Source organism: Drosophila nasuta, chromosome 2L, assembly GCF_023558535.2.
Source record: "Drosophila nasuta strain 15112-1781.00 chromosome 2L, ASM2355853v1, whole genome shotgun sequence".
In the NCBI taxonomy this organism is placed as follows: Eukaryota; Metazoa; Arthropoda; class Insecta; order Diptera; family Drosophilidae; genus Drosophila; species Drosophila nasuta.
In genome coordinates this window covers 23,598,286-23,617,945 of record NC_083455.1, presented here as the reverse complement: position 1 = coordinate 23,617,945, position 19,660 = coordinate 23,598,286, and the positions used below count along the sequence as shown (strand labels likewise).

The following is a 19,660-nucleotide window of genomic DNA, read 5'->3' as shown; positions in this document are numbered from 1 at the left end:
AATGAATCAATAGATGCAGCTGATAGAGAAAAGTGTTATTGTCTAATATACTTGTATATATTCAAGACAGGGTATAACTAAGTCTAGTTCACTTTTCTGTCAAATGATTGCAAAGTAAATAAGCGTAGTTATTTTTAAAGCGTGTGCTTCAATTACTGGGTATGCGGCAGTCAAACACAGTTCGTTGAAAAATCACGCATTGTTTTTATTATTATTATTATTTAGGCAGCGTCACCTGCTTTCACCCGTTTCGCTGAGAATGAGAAACGAAAACAAACCCCGATTATGAAAATGAATGAAATCTGCTCGTAACTGCGTCTCAGCTATACCCTGTAACTTAAATAGAATATCGCATGCGTATTTCGGGTATTTTAATGATGTGCTTTCGTGTCTTTGGCGTTTGAAGTGTTTGTCGGCCACCCATGAAGTCTGCCAGCTAATTAAGACCAAAGTAAACCAGACCAAAACAGATTCATATAAAATGTAAGCAGTTTGTAAACTGAAAATTTTAAGTACTAGCTTAGCTATTTTTATGTGGTTTTAATGACCACTCAAATGGAAAATTTAGACATGTGCTTGAAAGTCCAGGCTAAACAAATGAAAGAATATTACAAAGTGCTTTTCACAAACTATTTTTAAAGCAAGATTCCATATAAACAACTATTTCGCTTTTTAAATGCAAAAGTTGTTACATCACATGGGGGAAATGTAAAATGTTCAACAGTTTATAAAAAACATTTCCTCAACAATTTCCCAATTTTATTTATCGTATAAAAAAAAAGAAAAGCTTGCGCTTTTACTCGTAATTAAACAATAGAAAAACTCATTCGATGATTACAGCAAAATTATGCTTGTTGTATAACTTAATTGCGCTGGAAAACTCTCTCGACCAACTAAATGACCAACTGAATAGGAAAAAGCTAAAATACTCGATGATTACGAGAGCATTACCATTGGGAGTTTATTGATACCACCTGAAGTACTTTTGATTGAGCGAATGTTCTGCAGACGTTTACCGACTCTCTCTCTCTCTCTTTCTCTTTCATAACGGATATTTTGTGGGCTGACAAACAATTTTCGGTAGCTTGAAGTTTTTCCATTAGGCCCGGCTGTTATAATCGATTTTCCACACATTTGCCATGCCATGATTGTTGGCACGGAGAGCAACAACAACAAAAAACACACACACACAAGCTCAACATTCTGGCAGTTGGTAAAGTTATTCGTTTCACTAGGTGAGTGTGCGAGTGAGTGTTCGCATGAGTGTGTATGAGTGTTTTTCGTGCCCCATCGAATCATTTTGGCCGCTTAGACTTTGGCTTTCAACAACAGTCGTTTGGTCTGCTCTTGTGACTTTTGTCAGCCCCGAGTTTGATTGATATTTGGTGTCACACTCTTTTATTACAACAATTTTCGGACGACATAACCCCACGCGTTTTTCAAATCGAAAACAAATCACGTAATACCACAGAAAAAAAACAACGTGAAATCAATCCATTGTAATGCTAATGAAACCATTTCACATACGTCTTCATATCAATGTTGACGCAGCTTGCGCAAATTTATTGTTGACACTTTTCGAAAAAGAGAAAAAACCATTCAGGGACTGTTCGCAGAATTATGACAACAGCAGATTCGCCAAGTAGTTAAAATATCAAATAACAAGAGTTTTTAGGGTAATTATTCTTTATGTTTAACACCTCAACTAAAGTTTTAGAATAGTTTCTGAACCAAATTAATCATTTCAGCTTAAGTTTTTTTAATTTCACCATAGTTTCTAAACCAAATTAATTATTTCAGCTCAAGTCTTTTTAATTTCATGATCTTTATCTTTAACTAGAAATCTACACGCAGTTCTATTAATTTTATCTTTTCCTAAAACATCTCATTTGGCTATTCTACGAAAGACCTTCATAATTTGCCAACTTTTATCAACAAATGCTACAATGCTTAAATAAATAATTCGCAAGAAGAATCACTCACCTTTCATACCATATTTTATGGTTTATGATGTATCTAAAGTTGTATCCTTGGACGATCGCTGACAGCTGTACTTTTTTTTCACTTGGAATAATTGCACATTTGTTTGTGTTCATTGAGTTCTATTTGATATTTTTTTTATTTGCAATTTTCTGCGCATTTCTTCTTATCTAATAAATGTGTATAAACAGTTTGTGGTTTCTTTTTTTGTTGTTAAACTACACATGTATTTGGCATTCATAAAAATAAAGTTTGGTTGTTGTTTGTGATTTTTGTGGTGGTTTTTTTTGTTGTTGTTATTGCTGAAAAAATATGTGGATGCTTATTTATTGCAATTCTTTAGAAGATATTTCAAAAATAATTGTTTAGATCATGGCAAACCAAACTAAATCTGGTCGGCACACACAATTACAGATTATTCATGTGTGTGTGTGTGTGAGAGAGACTCGGTTCAATGAATAACTCGAGCGAACGAACGAACGAACAAGCGAGCAAATAAGCGAACGAAGCGAACCGAACGAAGCCGAACGAACGAATGAACGAACAAAGCCGAACCGGTTTTAGGTTTTCTTAATGCTGCCAAATGAGATACACAAACACCGTTAGATCCGCGACTTGATTATGTTGATTTTTGCATTTTCGGTTACGTGCGAAATTGAAGTTTCGGCAACCGAGCCCACCACCAACAACAACAACAGCAGCAACAACAACGCTGCGCTGTCAGCTAATTGCGAGCTCCAAACACGTGGGGAACTGGAACACAGCCAGGGAACTACTTAGCAGACAACAAGAAAGAAAGAGAGAGAGAGAGAGCGAGAGGCAGCCAACCGCAAGAAATGGCAACAGCTGCACGAATATTGGGCCACAATTCAATATAAACCCAACTACACACACACACTCACACGTTTCTTTGCGTCAGTGTGTGTGTAAGAAGTTTCCAAATGAAATCACAGCTATTGTTTTTTTTTTATTTATAAATAAGGTGCAACTGTTTTTTACGCCTGAAATATTGTTAAACAGAGGCCCGCTTTTAGTTGACTTTAAAGTTTTCTCACTCATTTCAATTTGTTAGCAACTCTGACGTTTTGCTTCGCAATTAGACAAAGAAATTTTAAATGTTCCGCATGTGTTAAAATTTAAAGTACAAAGTATTAACAATTCCTAATAAAAACTCCTTTCAGAAAATAAAATAAACTTTGCATATTATTGTTTAAATATTCATACTCATTTGTACACAAATGTGGTTTTTTAATTTGTTCTCCGAAAATAACAAAATTTTTATTGTTTTCTTTTTTTTACTTGCATAATTTTCAAGTATTGTCCCGGATTTTAATAATGCTAATTTTTTGTAGAAGATAAATGGGTGACATTTCGAAGCTCTATTGTGCATTTTAATTCAAAATTATACGAAAAATACATATATCTATATAATACGCAATTTCTAGCTACTAAGTAGAATGTCACTTTCAATTAGAGCTCAGTTTCATTGAAATGATCAATATTGTCCAAAAAACTTGTATGAACTATAAATATTCTAGGCATAGATCACGTTTTTGCGATAATGTTAATTTCATGAAATTATTTAATATTCTTTTTTTTTGCAATTTTATGATGCCATGAGACAAACGTAAAATGATGACTAAGTAGTTTACTGTTTTAGAGAACAGGTAGTAACATGTGTGTGCGTGTGTGTGTGTCTCTAGCTTAATGTATTAGTGTGTGTGGGAAACCAGTTTAAGTTTTGTTTTTGTCGCTCAACTGATTGCAGTTTGTTCAACGACTTCGGCAACAAATCCAGACGACAAACAAGAAACCGCTAACTTTTGCCATGACCAAACTCAAACTCAGTCGCTGGGAACTCGTTATGAAACGAAAGTGGACAGAATCAGATGTTCCATGAGTCAATAGCCCAGCCACAGAGCATGTACAATGTTAAAACAAAGACGAATCAGAAAACCAAATATTTGACTAGTGATAAAATGCTTTTAAGAACCTAAAGCAAACCCATTAGAATTCGAGATTAGAAAGGGAAAAATATACATATGTTGAACTTCAAAAATGACAAAGTCCAAGTGTCTAAAACTTTTTCTTCGCTGATTATGATAATAAAGTGAAAATAATATTTTTTGGTAGAGCTGAATCCAAATGAATGAGGAATATTAAAGCAGCTTGTCCATATAAAAATCAATAACGAGCCCAAAATGGCATTCCAAAGCTGCCAAAAAAGAAATATATTATAAGTTCACTGTAAAGGAAAGTAAAAGCTATGATATAAAGCAAAAAAAACAGAATCAAATTTTTTAAATATAATCTTGATTAAATTATTAACTTTTTTATGACAAAATTATCACAGTTAATACATTCTCAAAATAGTTTACAATAGAAATAAGTTGCTTTCAGTTATGATATGCGATTTCTGCCTATTATGTGGCACTTTTAGCACTGGCTTGGAAAATATTCGCTCAGCTATATATCGATAAATGGGCACTTAAGTCGATAAGTACATGAAATATACCTCAGTATGTATTTCTCATATACTTTGTAGCATGAATTGCCATGGCCAAAGCACTTAGCGTATAGTAACTTATAAATTTGGTCGGCCAAAGACGATTATGCAAATATAAATCAATTGACAGGCGGCCACAAATCGCATGAATAAATGCTTGACTAACGGCTACCCTGTGTGTTATGTACATACAAAGGTGTTAAAAATTTCCCAAGAGGACTAATTATGTCTAATTGGTAAACAAAGCAAGTCTGGCAACGCTTGAGGTAAAATTGCTCATCAGGCAGCACAGTTCAAATATGACAATTGGAATTCATTATATGAATACAAACTTATTCCAATTATCCAAGTATCCTTTATACCCCCTATAGAGAATAGTCTACTTCTAGGGTATTCAAAAGGCAACTCATAAAAAGGCGACAGCAAGCAGCGACAACAAAGGAAAACCTTTGCCCATGTGGGGGAGCAAGAAGCAAAGAACTAAAAATGAATCTGTAACAAGTGCGCCTGCAAATGTGCACACACTAACAAACATGCTCTTATGTGAGCAAACACACATACTCGCACATACACATGCAAATAAACATATGTACAGCTGTAAGGCAAAACAAGTCTTGCTCCACTACAGCTGTAGGGGCGCCAGGATGGGGGAAGGGGAACCCTCATTGCTTTTGCCAGACAAGACAGAAGACATGAAGAAGACGCGACAAGAGCCACACAGCATTAAAGGTGTCTGTGTGTGTGTGCAGGAGACACGTTTGTAGTGGTAAGTAGATTAAATGCTTGAAATCACCTTGCATTGATATTTTTCATTTTCATTTTTATATTTATATCTGTTTTGTTTTTCGCCTTTGCTGATGTTGCTGCGCTCTGCTCATTATGCAAAGACTTTTTGTTTTTGTTATTGTTTTGCAGCTCTCTTTTAAGGTAGCTTTCTCAATATGTACACGTGTATAACACATATCCACAACACACGCATACATCAATGCACATTTGTATGTATTTTGTTTGATTTGCAGTTGCATCACTTGGTGGATTTTTTAAACCAAATTTGCTGCATTTTTTGCCCCATGTCTTTTTACCTCTCTCTCTTTCGCTTTCAACTCCAGCTCTCTTACTACAATTGTCATTGTAATTGGCTTTAGTTTGGATTATTTATTAATAATATAATCATTGTTGTTATTATGATGTTGGTTGGCTGGGTGATTGACCTTTTAATTGCACATGATTTACGTTTACTTTTATCACACCGTCACACTCTGACACACAAATGCAAGCACACACACACGCTGAAACACGCACGCACACGCATTCGCAAACGAACGGAACGCAGTGCATAAAATCAATTCAAAATTTCGCTGCAACTCTTTGCTTACAATAAAATTTACACGAATTACATGCTCCTCGAACACTTTATCTGTTGTAACTTGTATGTGTTTTTTTTTATGTTTTTTGGCGCTACGCGTGTGTAATGTTTTTAACTAAATAAAGAGCGTCAAGTTGGCATTTTATCCGCCTCGAAGCAACCAAGCGCACCACGACCGTACCGTACGAAATCCAACAACAAATTAAAAAACAATCGTGCCAGTGCTGCCACACAATTTTCCTTTCAAAACACACCAGGGTGGCAGCGCCGCAAACCAGTCTGCTAACATGCGCAGCGCACTTCACGTTACGCAAATTTACGCGAAGCGGTAACGACTGTTATCGTTAGCAGCTGTTAGCTGTTAAAGTTGGCGCCACCTTTAAATTTGAGCATAGTGCAGAAAAAACACTTGAAATATTATTAAGTTTAATATGTATGCTTAATTACTTAATGATTAAAATAGACATAAAAATACAATAGACAAATATTAATGAGACCATTTCTAATACGAAGCCTTAATGAATGAAGCCTTAATTGCTTGTTTTGGCCTTTTCTCTTCGGCAGTGTCACTTCTTAGTTTATGTTCAGTCGCTTCATCGCTAAAGATTGTTTAGCTTCAAGTCTCCGCATCCTTTTTGGCATTCGATGGTTCACTGGGCGGCTTGTAGAACCACCAGGCGCCCAAGAAGAACACCACAGAGCAGAGTTTGCCAATCAAAGCCAACAGCCACATGTAGCTAGAAAAGATTGGGGGTTATTATTGTTACTACGATTGCAGGAATAAAATTTACCGGCTAATATAGTAATTATCGTAGACTAGACAAGCGCCGCCTGCCTGCTCATCGCAGGATTCGTGCCACAGCATGCAAGATTCGTCGATGAGGGCGCCAAAGATCAAAGGAGCTGGAATTGTGCCCATCAAACGCACCTTGATCCACTGCAGACCCAAGGCAAACGAACGCTGCTCATCCTGCACACATCTGCAAAGAGGTAACTGTTTACTAAGAGCTAGAAAGTAAAGTATTTCCTTACCTTAGAGTAGCAGACAGCGCTGGCATTGTGGCCAGAAAAGTGAAGAGCATCAACACAAAGCAGAGACCCACGAAATAGGAAAGATTTTGGCACTTGGACTCGCACATGATATTCGTTGCTTCAGGCAGCTGCTCGAAAGGATTCTCAATGCAGCTGCAGTTGCGATAGATCTTCTGGGTATCCAGCTGCTGCTCCTCGCTGCAACCGGCAAAGCAGGGACTGTAGTACATGACGCCATCGGCACCACAAATGGGATCATAGTTGCTTCGACTGCAGCCACAGTTGGCATTGCAAGAAGCCTCCAACGAAATGGGCAGCGGATTGGCTTGGAGCGTGGGCATATACGATGTGGTAACCCCAGCAAACGCTGCATTGGGGCAGGAAACCAAGAAACAGCTGGTGAAGAACGTGGCCACCACGGTAGCCAACAAACACATCTTGATAATACCGCCGCAAGCGAGATTCAGCTTCTTAACCAAATAGCCACCGAGGAAGGTTCCTCCTCCGCCCGCTGGCACTGTAATCAATCCCATTAGAAGCGCTGAAATCACAGGTGAAATGCTGAATTGATTCTCGATTTGCTTGGGCAGAAAGGCAGCGAATCCGGCGATGACCAATCCCTCTGTGGCACCAGCCAAGTTAAGGAAGAAGAATGTGGGATTCTTGAAGAGCGTCAGCACAGCATGAGGGAGCTCTCCAAGGCGGCGACGTGGCTGCGACTTCGTTTGAATGTCTTCTGTTGTCTTCGCGTTGCTGGCAGCATGAGCCTCGGATACTTTGGCCAGCTGCAACTTCTCGGCGCCGGGAAGAGACTTGGGATAGCCAAAGATGGGAATGGCAATCAACACACAGACTAAAGCAGCAAACACAAAGCCAATCCACCAGGCGCCGATCCATACTTTGCTGTCGCTTGTCAAGCTTAAGCTGTGGAGAGAGTAGAGAAATTGATTAGTGGGGAATTTAATTAGTTTGAACTTAGATTTAATATTGAATTCGGCTTCGTCCAATCAGTCAATCAACTAATGCGCTAGGCTATCAATCAATTCAAAAACTTGATAGTTAAACTAACTAAGCAATTAATCTTAGTTTTAAATAATCAACTTAGATGTCAGTCACTAACATAATGAATGCGGCAATCAATAGTCTAAATTATAGAGATGTTTATCAATATCAATCAATTATGCAGTCATCCTCGGTCAATCAATAAATTATTCATTAATCTTATGTTTATATTAACATAAAATATAATAATCTGTTCAAATCAACTTTTCTTTTACTTACTCCTAAACTATCTAAAAGTAGAAGTTTCTCAGTCAACAGGTTAGTCTATGAATTATAGATTTAATCTCGCATTCAATCAACTTGTCTGTCAATCAATAAGATATTTATTCGCTTTATGTTATTCCAAGCATAATAAGTACAACTCTCTGACTCGATTTCGAACTGATGCAGTTAGAATATCTCTTAAGAAACCTGTTAGAATATTCATTTCATTTCACTCTCTACTTTTACTTTTCTCTGTACTGTACATATGATACGTTTCTATCAATCGATTAGTCAATCAAATCTGCATCTTAAAACCTTATTAAGCAATTAATCAATTATTCATTCATTTTTTAATAACACCTTATTTTTACATTGATCTCTTACTTATTCTTAAATCTCTTAGTCAATCGGTTACAATATTAAGTCAATCAATAGGTTAGTCAATCAACTATGCACTTTAAGCAATCAATCAATTATTCATTCATTTTGAATCCCTCCTGTTCTTTGTTAATTAATTATTCTTAGATATCTTTAGCAATCAGTTTTAATATTCAGTCAGTCAACAGGTTACTCAATGAAATATGTAGTTCAAAAACTTATTAAGCAGTTAATAAATTATTCATTCATTCAAAATTCCTTCTTACTTTAACTCTATGCCTTAATTATTCTTAGATCTCTTTATCAACCGCTTCGAAACAGAGACAGTCAACAGGTTACTCAATCAAATATGCAGTTTAAAAACACCCCCTAAACAATCAATCAATTATTCATTCGTTGCACATGAAATTTACTCTAGTCTGAATCTATCTCCAACTACCTCTTTCTCTTCACTCCTGTCTACCACATTAAACCCCAGTTCTCCCTTTCTCAGTCGACCTTCTCGAATAGCCATTATCTATTTTTTGTATGCGGCAAATAAATTGCAAATTCAGTTAATTTACATTTGGATAAGCCAATTGCTTTTGCCGCGCATAAACCAAATGTTTCATGTTCTTTTCACATAATTTAGAAAGCGCGACGACCGTAAAAGTGGCAACCAGATTTAGTCGCGACGCCTCCAACTCCGAATCTGAATCCGATGCCAACTCCAACTCCGCGGGACTATGACTTATGGCATCACCTTGACAATAAGCTGTGCTGCGGCTTATCCGTGCAATGCAGTGTTTTCACCTCCTCCTCCGCCTTCACCTCCTCCATAAGCTGTATACAAATGTGAATCAAACAACTGCCCCGACCACAATCGCAATCGCAACCGCAACCAGAGTTACAACCACATCCAGTGGCACATCCACATCCACATGCTCATCCTGGAATCTCATTCGCACCTTATTTCCTCGTTGTCAGCACGAAATGTTGTTTTATTAGTCTCCGGAGATATTTACGCTCCGGCGTGCTTTGTCCTTTGGCCTCGCCACGTTGTCCTTGGTTACAAATGTCGCGCACAAAATAAGCTCAACGATGCTCCCCGCTCTCCCTCTCCATCTCCCTCTCCCTGTGGGCCATCATTAAAGCCATTTGACTGCCCCCCTTACTTGCCCCCTTCACTCCCTTCAAATAGCTGTGACCCACGCGATTAATAACAATCATCCCGCTAGCACACAACATATAATACATATGAACCATATATACTTAATACTTACTCAGCGGCATCCACGGTTACAAAGTCCGTGTAAATGAGCAGCAATTGACCGCCGAGCACATAGCCAACAGCTGGTCCAATTATGGCCATCGTGTAGTAAATACCTGCAAGAATGTAAAACACAATTAAATCAATTAAGCATTCAACTGCATAATGCTCTGACATTAAGCCTAAGAGGCAACGAATAATGTCGAATAAATATGCAAAAATGCATTCAACATTTGACTTCTTGAGACCCTTTAAATAACCTCAGCAATAATTTCAAATGTAGAAAAATATTTACTTTGGCAAATAAACACTTAATAAATAATATTTGCAATAATTAAATTGAATTAAATAATCAAGTACATAGTGCCTATCTGAAAGACTTTAAAGGAAACCAATAATGTCGAATAAATATGCAATAATGCATACATTTGACTGGCTGAGACTTTTTTAAAAGACGCAGAAATAACTTCAGACTTTGCCTTTAATAATATAATCAACAATTAAATAAATAAATCAAATGCAGAATTCCTTGTAGAAGGACATATGGTGAAAGGAAACGAATAAATATGCAGAAATGCATTCAACATTTGACTTGTTGAGACCCTTTTGAATAGATTCAGAAATAGCACCTAATTTTGCACAATTTTTACTTTGGCAAGTAAATAATTGATAAATGATATTTTCTACTGTGCAAATGAATTAAGTAATAAAATGCATAGAAGGTCCTAAAAAAAAAACGATTAATGCCAAATAAACAAAAATGTTTTCATCAAATAAAAATTATAAAAGCATAAAATAGTATAAATAGTAAATATTCAGAAATAATTGGAATATCTCTGTTATCTGTATAATGTTATTATTTATTTGTTTATATCCTAGATTTCCTTTAAAGTGCATTTAAATTTAGTAGTTTCTACAACTCACTATTGATATTCTTTGTTAACTCCTTCAGGCTAATTGAAGAGTTGATAAACAAGTTATGAGGCAATTTACAAATACTGCTGTCACTTCTAAGCTCAATTTTCCACTTTGAACTTGGTCCTTGTCGAATTAATTACTCGCACATTGCGCACAGGGCTCAGAATGTGTTGCCACAGAATGCGGCAACAATCGAGAATTGAGAATCGAGAGTTCGTGGTGGCAAAATGGCAAATGGCAATAAGTCAATGCGCTGCGTTTATCATTTGACTGCATCTTAATTTGCATCACAATGCGCAAAAGGACACAGCTGGAGTGGGAGGGGGAGCAAAGGACACGCACAGCGACGTCGCATTTAATAAGCTCATAAGAGAGTGGAGAGTGGAGAGGGGAAACAAATGCTGCAGGCAAATAAAATAAAAACAAAAAGCAAACGAAAATCCCCAAAAACGAATTTCAATTGTTTGAATTTGAACCAAAAAGCAAATGTGAGAGAAGTTAGAGAAGCTGTACGGAGTTGATAAGCGAGCCGAAAGCGAGGCATACGATAAACTTAACTAGGAGGCAATAAATTTCACCAAGCTGAGCTGAGCTGTCGCTTTCTCGCTGTCTCGCTGTCTGTCGCCCCTTTTTGGTTGTTTGCAGCCTGAGTCAGCTTTAAAATTGGGTCAACAAGGGGGGAATTCCCCTCCGAAAAAAAGGGCGGGAGCAAACACAGTCAACACACAGTATTCACTTCCCTTTGTTGCCTGCCGCGCATCGTCTGGCATTTTGGCAATATGGCAAATAAAAATAGAAATGGAAATAAATATATGCAATGTGTGAGGCACACAACTACAACTACAACTACAAGATACTCAGATACTCAGATACCCAGCAGCCTTTTGCTTAGTTGAGCGCACTTCATTTGCTTCGCAGACGGAGACGAAAACTTTTCGCCTTATCAATACAGACTGACGAAGAGGGGAGAACGCAAAAGACAGACTTGAACAGTTACCCAAGTAAACAGATGACATCTTTGTGGATACATTCTCATCCAGATAGGTCACGCCCAGCGTAAACAGCGGCGATGCGCCCGCTCCATGCAAAAGTTGAGCCGCAAAGAACAGCCAAACGGTCCAAGTTAGACTCTCGCCCACATCCACATCCGCATCTCCATCTAGTTCCAACTCCAACTCGTCATGGCAAGCCGCCTGCAAATAGTTGTTGCATTATATGTTAAATCGTCGCCAGCAGCGTCATCGAAAATCCAATACCATCGTTTGATTTGTCAATTGTCCCGCGTCCACATCGCAGTTGTTCGCCTCGGCAATCGTCGCCCGATAGCTGCCGACCAGGAAGTGCGGCAAAGCAAAGATCAGCGAGCCGAGTCCCATCAACAGCAGCCCAATCGCAATGAAGCACGGCTTCGATGCTCCTTTCCTTCCGCCGTAGTAAGTCACGGGAACGAGGCACACAAAGGAGGCCAAGTCGTAGCCACTGGCCACGAGTCCCGTCTGCCGAGAACGGAGTCCAAAGCGTCGTTCGATTGTCGAGATGTTCACATTCACAAAACCATTCACAATCAGACCTGTAAATGCAAGAATTTATTGAAATAATACTGTGGGCAAAAAGTAGTAAGACTTTGTTCGTAATTTTAAAATTCTTTATTTATTCGGCCAAATCTATTTCGTCCCCCTCAAAGTAATCCCCCACGGCCACAATACACTTTCGCAAACGTTTTTTCCAATCCTCGAAATAGTTGTTAAAGTAGATTTCCGGAATAGCCTTCAATGCGCGTAGCGATTCTCGTTTAATGTCTTCAATTGACTCAAAACAGTTTCCCCGGAGCGATCGTTTGAGTTTTCTGAACAGCCAGAAGTCACACGGAGCTAAACCAAGCAGAAACGGTGGTTGTGGAACGATATTGGTTGAATTTTTGGCAAAAAACTCACTAAGAATCAATGCAGTATGCGACGGTGCATTATCATGATGCAATAACCAACAGTTGTTGATCTATAATTTTGGTCTTTTTAGAAGAATTTCTTCACGCAAACGACGCATAACGTTCAAATAATAGTCCTTATTAACATTTTGGCCGGATGGAAGGAATTCATAGTGCGCAACACCACGGAAATCAAAAAAAACTGTCATCATGACCTTGATTTTTGAACGGCTTTGACGTGCTCTTTCTTGACCCTCCTTGAAGTCTTTTTACCACTTATAAACATTTTTTTGTGACATGGTAGAATCACCGAAGGCCATTTGCAATATTTTGGAACATTTCGGCACCCGAAATTTGATTCCGCCCACAAAATTTAATGGAACTTCTTTGGTGAATAATTTCACTCATTGTAAAAATCGCCGAATGCACTTTTTGTACTTCAGAAAAACAAGCATATATTAAACACTAATGATTATTTTGATGTGATATTTGGCAAAGAAGTTACTGACAGTCTTGCCAACCTAGAAACAAAATATTTCGGCGAATGGATTTCCGCACGAAATATAAATTAAAAAGTCTTACTACTTTTTGCCCACAGTAGTATAATAATGCGAAATTTAATAAATTGTGTTGAAAGTTTTGTTCATACAAAAGAGGCAAAAGAGGAATATTATTTATTTATTTACATGTTAATTATTATACCAAATAATATAATAACTAAAAGAAGAGAGTGCTAGTTACTAAGGCCATCGACTAAAGGAATATTATTATTTTTATTATTTTATTGAAATAACGAATACAAATCCTTATTACCAAAGCCACAATGGCCTTCAGAGTGGAATATATTAGATATACAATACATATATATTAAGAACTTTACGAAATAAATGTCAGTTCATTAAAAGAATTCACCCGATTTATATTCTCTTATTATATTATTATTACTATTATATCAATTAAAGACAAGATTGTTGAAACATCTTTATTCCTTTTCAGTCCTAAATAAAGAGCCAGGTTTATCAAATTCGCTTCCTATCATCATCAAAACTAAATTTATTGTGTCACTGTATTCTTGTTTGAAGATAATATTTTAATTATAGTATTATTTTACGCAACCCGTTTAAATTCGATGTCAAAAAAACGAAAATATATATCCTAATTAGTTAAAATATTTATACTAAAATTATTTTAAAAGAAATCACTTTAATAAAACTCACATTTTAAAAAGTAAATCATATTGCATTGACATGCCAATAAGTATGCTACAATATTTTACTTTTAATTGCTACTCAGAGCAATCAAAGTGGAAATTATTTCTTTAAACAAAAATAGATCATACATCATTAATTTTAATAGAAATTGTGGCATAGAAAATCCTTTGCTAACGACATCCTCATAAAGCAAATCAATTCAGAATTGAAGATTTTTTATAAATATGTAATAATAATCATAGATCATTATTTTTTAATAGAACGCGTGTTGAAGAATCTTTTACCAATGACATCCTCATAAAGCAATCAATTCAGAATTGAGAAATCGCTGCTGTTTGGCATCAAAATGTTGGCAACGTAATAAGAAGTAAAACACATAAATGTGCGCGTGTCTTGGGCAAACATCTTTTGACAAATAGTTCATGAATCGAGTTGCATCGTTCACTTGATGCCAGCCAGCAATGTTTTGACTGGAATCGAACACCGGATATCACCCCCGCACCGGATAAATCCCCCTCGGGCACACTACACGTATTAGAAGCTATTACCGGCAACATCCCTCAATACAAATAGTAATAAAAAAAAAAAAAGAAAAGAAGAACGTAAAAGGAGCTCAACAGATTGCAATACAATCCATAGCAAAGTTAAGAGGAGGGGATTATAAATTAAATATCTGTAGGACAAATTGATTTTGCACATAAATATCAATTTTGCGAGGTGGCGAGTGGCATTCATTATGTTGCTTAGAATATGACTTTGCAATGGCAAGAAATTCAATTTATTTGCCAATAATCGACCTGCTTCAAAAATGTCCTTTTAGTCACACGCTGGACATTCATCCCCGCCCTTCATCCTGTCCCGCCCCCCATTGAGACTCTCTCAAGCACCTCATAAGTCATTTACCCCGCGTGGAAAACAGCAATCATATGGAATATGGATCAATTTCCTTATGTGCAAGACGAAGGAAGTGCTCAGGGGTTGGGACTTCCCCGTCTTACAACGCTTTCGGAGAAGGGAGCTTGAAGTCTGGTGAACTGAAGTGCGGTTGCATACGTGACAATCTGGCGATTTAATCGAGTGCAACTCAAGGTTGTTGTGCCTTTAATTAGCCAATGCACTTCAGCTGAATACACGAAGTCTCAATAAGTGTAGAGTTAATCATATTAAATTAAATAGAACTGCAAACTTAACAGGCGGGGGCTGTCAACTTAGCAAGGAAAACAAAGAATAAATGAACTGTCCATCGAAAGTCAATTTGAGTATTATGTTGCTGCTCTTAAATATATTTCCTGAGAAGCTAATTCCAATTAGGAACTGCAAACTTAACAGACTAAGGCTGTCAACTTAACAACACTGCTCTCTTTTAAATTATCAGTAATAATCAGAAATAGAAACTATTTTGTAAACAGTCGCATTAAATAAATGTATTGAGTATGGAAATAAGATTCATTTTTCACAACAAACCTAACAGACAGGTGCTGCCAACTTAACAACACAATGTTCTACCTAACTGCCGACTTAGCAACACTCTTTAAAGCTATGGGGAAAAAAGAAAATGAAAACGAAGAAAGTGAATTTGAAAATAAAGTTGCTGTTCTCAAATTTCTTTTCTGCGAAGCTAAACCCAATTAGGAACTGCAAACTTAACAGATAGGGGCTGACAACTTAACAATACTGTTCGCTTGCTTTTAAATAATCAGAAACATTCCGAATTTGAACTAAATTGCCGCTTTAAATATTAAGTGTTTATTTCGAAATGTGTTTGCTATGAAAAAAACTTAAATTTTGAACTGCAAACTTAGCAAGTTAGTATTCTACCTTTTTTCAATAGAGAGAAAAAAAGAGACGAACATGCAGAACAACTATAAACTCTTCTATCTAAAGTCCATTTTGATTAGTAATTATCATCATTATGTATTTGCCAATTAAGAACTGCACACTTAAGAAAAAGGTGCTGCCAACTTAACAATGCTGCCTTCTTAACGTTATTAAATTTGAAAAATAAGTAAATGACAGGTAATTTAAAATAACAATGCGGAAAAATCCAAAAACAGTTCCATCTAAACTCCATTTGAATATTAGGAACTGCAAACTTAACAAAAAAAATCCTGCCAACTTAACGCTGTCTGCTTTTTAATTCTAAAAAAAAAGGAAATGACAGGCAATTTAAAATGATAATATAGAAAAATAAAAAAGCAGTTCCATCTACAGTCGATTTGAATATTTATTGTCTATTTTAAGTGCCTGATTCTAAATGTATTTGCGAATAGAAGATAACCCCAATTTAGAGCGTAGCCACAATAAACCGTTAAAATGTGATGAAATAAGGAGGGAAAAGCTCGACATGACACAACACGATGCGACACGATGCGATGCGCTGCGATGCGATGCTGCAATCCCAAAAATTGTTGCGGATGATTTATGTTAATGCCATGTCAACTGATTAATATTTTCGGTCACGTGCCGCCATTCATAACCCATAACCATGCCCCCCATTCGTTCCACACTGCGGAAAGAAGGCAGAGAGAGAATGAGGCGGGTGAGGGGGCGTGGATGAGGGCGACAGCAGGGAGATTTATCGCAGCACGCGACCTGGCAAACATTTCCAAACGGAGACCGGAGAGAGACTGAGAGAAAGAGAGAGAGAGAGAGATAGCGTTGAGCCTTGTCATCACTTTGACACCAGCCAGAACTGTTTGGTTTCAGTTGCTTTGGCTTTGGTTGGATGGAGTCCAAGGCGGAAATGCGCTCACGTATGGACAATGTGCAACAGATGCCAAGCGGAGCATATAATCATGGCATGGTTTGTTTGCGGCACGACCAGAAGACATAAATACAACTGCCAGCAGGCTGACACCAATGCCATTGCCATCAGCTAATCCCTGCTACACTGCCTAATCCCGCATCCAGTTTCCTCAAAAAAAACACTTTTGCAATTGGTGAATTTTAATTAACCACATGCTGAATCGCCTACAAATCCGTCTCCACCTCATTTTCCGTTTTGATACAGATTTATATCTTTGGCCACTTGCACTTCCCGTTTGCACCTCGACAACATCTTGAAACTGTTTCCCTTTTGAAACTATTCAGAGAGAACTTCAGTCAGTCAGTCAGTCGGTGAGTGAGTGTGTGTTTTGAGGTTAATGCATCCTCGGGCTAAAAAAGCCACCGAGAAGAAAGCTCCGTTGACTGCCCGGGGCTGATATTAATTATTAACTCGCTTCCCATTCAACAAAATTGTGGCCCAACCCTTGCCCCCAAATGCTTATCTGTTGCACACAGCCTTTGCCTTTGCCTTTGCTGCTGCTGCAGCCCAAGTCGCCGACTCCTGAAGCCAACAGCCAACACACAGTGCTCAGCGATGCTAATGAAGCGTTCCACTTGCCTCAACCCCTTTTACCAAGAAGAAGAATAAGCCCCAGCACAAGCCCATTCCCATTCCCATTCCCCCCTCCTCCATTTCTTTTCCACAGCTCAAGTTGTTGCCAATAGCTGGGCCCATTACCACCTTTAAGTATTTAATAGTTCTTAAAAAAAAACGCTTGCAAATAAGTTTTGTTAAGGATTTCAGCGAGACCTGCAAGCTGACAGTAATTGAATTGCAGCTGGAATTAAATTTTTGGCTAATCAGCAACGCCCTTAAGAAATAATTTACTGCTTTACCAACGCTCTCCTCATTTTTCCTCTAATGTGAATTTCTCAAGTAAAGGAATTAGTGATAATTACATTTTTGACAAAATTTATCCTTGTTAATTATGATGGAAATATTGACTAATAAATAACCCCATAACAAATAAATTTAAAATGAATTAGGGTAATTTTTCTATTTGCAAAGATGTCGTATTAAATTCTGCAGCGTTTCTTGAACTGCATTTCTTTTGAAAATTATTAAAAAGCAGTCATGAAATAATTCGTAAAATTACACTAAAATTTTCAGGATAAATCAAACTTATTAACATTTTGCATTACTAAATATACATATAAAAAAAAATAAAGCCAACGCAAATGTATCTATATTTTGCATCTTCGAATTGAACCAATTTAAAGTTATTTCGAAATCTATTAGTGTTTGAAAAACGAGGATGAAAATAAAGGTATAAATAAAATAATAATAAAATATAATATAAAGAAAATAAAATATGTAATAATATGATAGTTAAAAAATGTAATAAAACGAGGACGAAAATAAATGTTGAAAAAATTTAATAAAGTGAAAAATATTTTGAAATAAATAAAATGATTTCCTGACTTGCAAAGTTTTCAAGAAATCTAGCAAAAGCGCTAAAAAAATACTGGGAACAGTGCAACGGTAAATTGATCGTGACTCAATGAACTAAAACTGGAACTACAAATGGAACCGGAGCTAGAGAACTGCACAATAAGCAAACCTCAAATTTGTTGTTTTTGTCAATGATTAAATTCGCGCCAAGTTTTCCATTTAAATTTAATCGGCACTATTGACACACGAAGATTAGATAAAAGATGACTTAACAGTTGGTTAGATAAAAAGTAATATTGTCAATGCTAATGCAAATATTTGCATTACAAAGATGAACTAATTTTTCGCACATTGCCAAGCACAAGTGCTAAGCAAACACAACACAACACCTTCATTTTAATCATTTAAATAAAAATTGCTTTCATTTTGTTGTCGAAAATTGCGCAGAGATTGCAGTTAAATGCTGAGCTTTGAATTGAGCGTGGGCGGATCAGCGAGACGCTGCCACATTAAATCGAATTAAGTTCGGCCCACAGTAGGAATTTCGCATTCTCCTTCCACTTTCCCTTCCCCGCTTTCGCTTACCTTGCAATGCACCGCCCCAGCAGAGCCAGAAGAGCGCCCACTTTGCACTGCAGAAACGTTGCAGCCACTGCGGCTGGCAGCGACGCCAGCCAAAGCGCTGCTCTGCCGGCACGGTCTCCAGATCCAGATCCGTGGTGGTTCCTGTGCTGGTGGCGCTGCCAACGCGACTGGAACGCGCACTATTATTGTTGTTCATATTGCTGCGCTTGGGCGCCTGGCAAATGGTTGACAAGTCGCTGGACTCCACATCAGCAGCCATTTTTTCCTTTTACAGTTATTTGACACTCACACACTGAGAAAACAAACGCGCGCGTCTGAAATATTTGCTAACTGCTGCGATCCACACCGAGTGAGGCGCCAAATGCAACTGAAAAACTGAACGCGGCAAAGCTCAGCCTGATGATGCTCGCCACTTTAACAGCGCCAGGATTTAACATTAACAGCGCTCTGTTAGCTGCTGTGCAAAAGCAACCCCATGTGGGCCAAGGCACTCACACACCAACGACGAATCGTTTTGCACTGCGTGTGTGTGTGAGCACATTTTATGAATGAAAGGTTTGTTGTTGTTGTTGACTTCGTCGTAGTACGCGCCATTTGCGCTCTCACTTGCACTCACGCTCCGTGTGCGCCCCTTGCTTTGATGTGTCGCGCATATCAACAGTTGTCATGTGATTTGATTTGATTTTATTGGAGTACCTGTTATTAAATTCGCATTTCATTTGATGTAATAAAAGAGCACTTGGTTTACACTTCATTATAACTTTGAAAAGTTTATTCAGTAAATGTTTAGTAGTTTCTCTTGGTTTTACTAAATATGAGCTTAAATTATAAAAAATATTTATGTACGTTTTTTAATTGCCAATTTAATTAAAAAGTAGTTTAAGTGTGTCTCATTTTGTTACGATTTCCATAACAAGAAATAAAAACAGTGGCAAAAAGAATATTCTCAATGAGCACCCAGAAAACGATGATAATAATTTTGGTAAAAAATTAAGTACGATGAAATGTTTTTCGAACATTGCAAAA

General features: G+C 37.3%; 2 protein-coding genes across 2 annotated transcripts in view; both read right to left on the bottom strand.

Annotated features, from left to right (window-relative positions):
* Positions 1 to 6,051, bottom strand: part of LOC132784764 (solute carrier organic anion transporter family member 5A1) — a 29,196-nt gene extending 23,145 nt beyond the window's left edge. Inside the window, exons 1-2 of the mRNA XM_060790604.1 lie at positions 5,863 to 6,051; positions 1,984 to 2,282 (exon numbers count right to left, since the gene is read on the bottom strand). The gene's annotated coding sequence lies outside the window, so the exon portion shown is untranslated. The remainder of the gene's footprint in view (positions 1 to 1,983; positions 2,283 to 5,862) is intronic.
* Positions 6,052 to 6,284: 233 nt separating this feature from the next.
* Positions 6,285 to 19,007, bottom strand: LOC132789764 (solute carrier organic anion transporter family member 4A1). The gene is made up of 7 exons (XM_060798022.1): positions 18,635 to 19,007; positions 11,952 to 12,265; positions 11,693 to 11,888; positions 9,791 to 9,893; positions 6,885 to 7,808; positions 6,644 to 6,832; positions 6,285 to 6,589 (listed from the first exon to the last, which is right to left on the bottom strand). Exons 1-7 carry the CDS (start codon positions 18,891 to 18,893, stop codon positions 6,469 to 6,471), a joined length of 2,106 nt encoding a protein of 701 aa, XP_060654005.1. The 5' UTR covers positions 18,894 to 19,007; the 3' UTR covers positions 6,285 to 6,468.
* Between the last annotated feature and the right edge of the window lie 653 nt (positions 19,008 to 19,660).

What these genes read in the sequence shown, in the direction of transcription:
- LOC132789764 (XM_060798022.1), bottom strand. Translation starts at nt 18,893, where the DNA reads ATGGCTGCTGATGTGGAGTCCAGCGACTTGTCAACCATTTGCCAGGCG. An exon ending in GATGTCATCTGTTTACTTGG is followed by an intron (nt 9,894 to 11,692) that starts GTAACTGTTCAA and finishes ACATTCTTGCAG; the next exon opens with GTATTTACTACACGATGGCC. An exon ending in GATAATTACTATATTAGCCG is followed by an intron (nt 6,590 to 6,643) that starts GTAAATTTTATT and finishes AATCTTTTCTAG; the next exon opens with CTACATGTGGCTGTTGGCTT.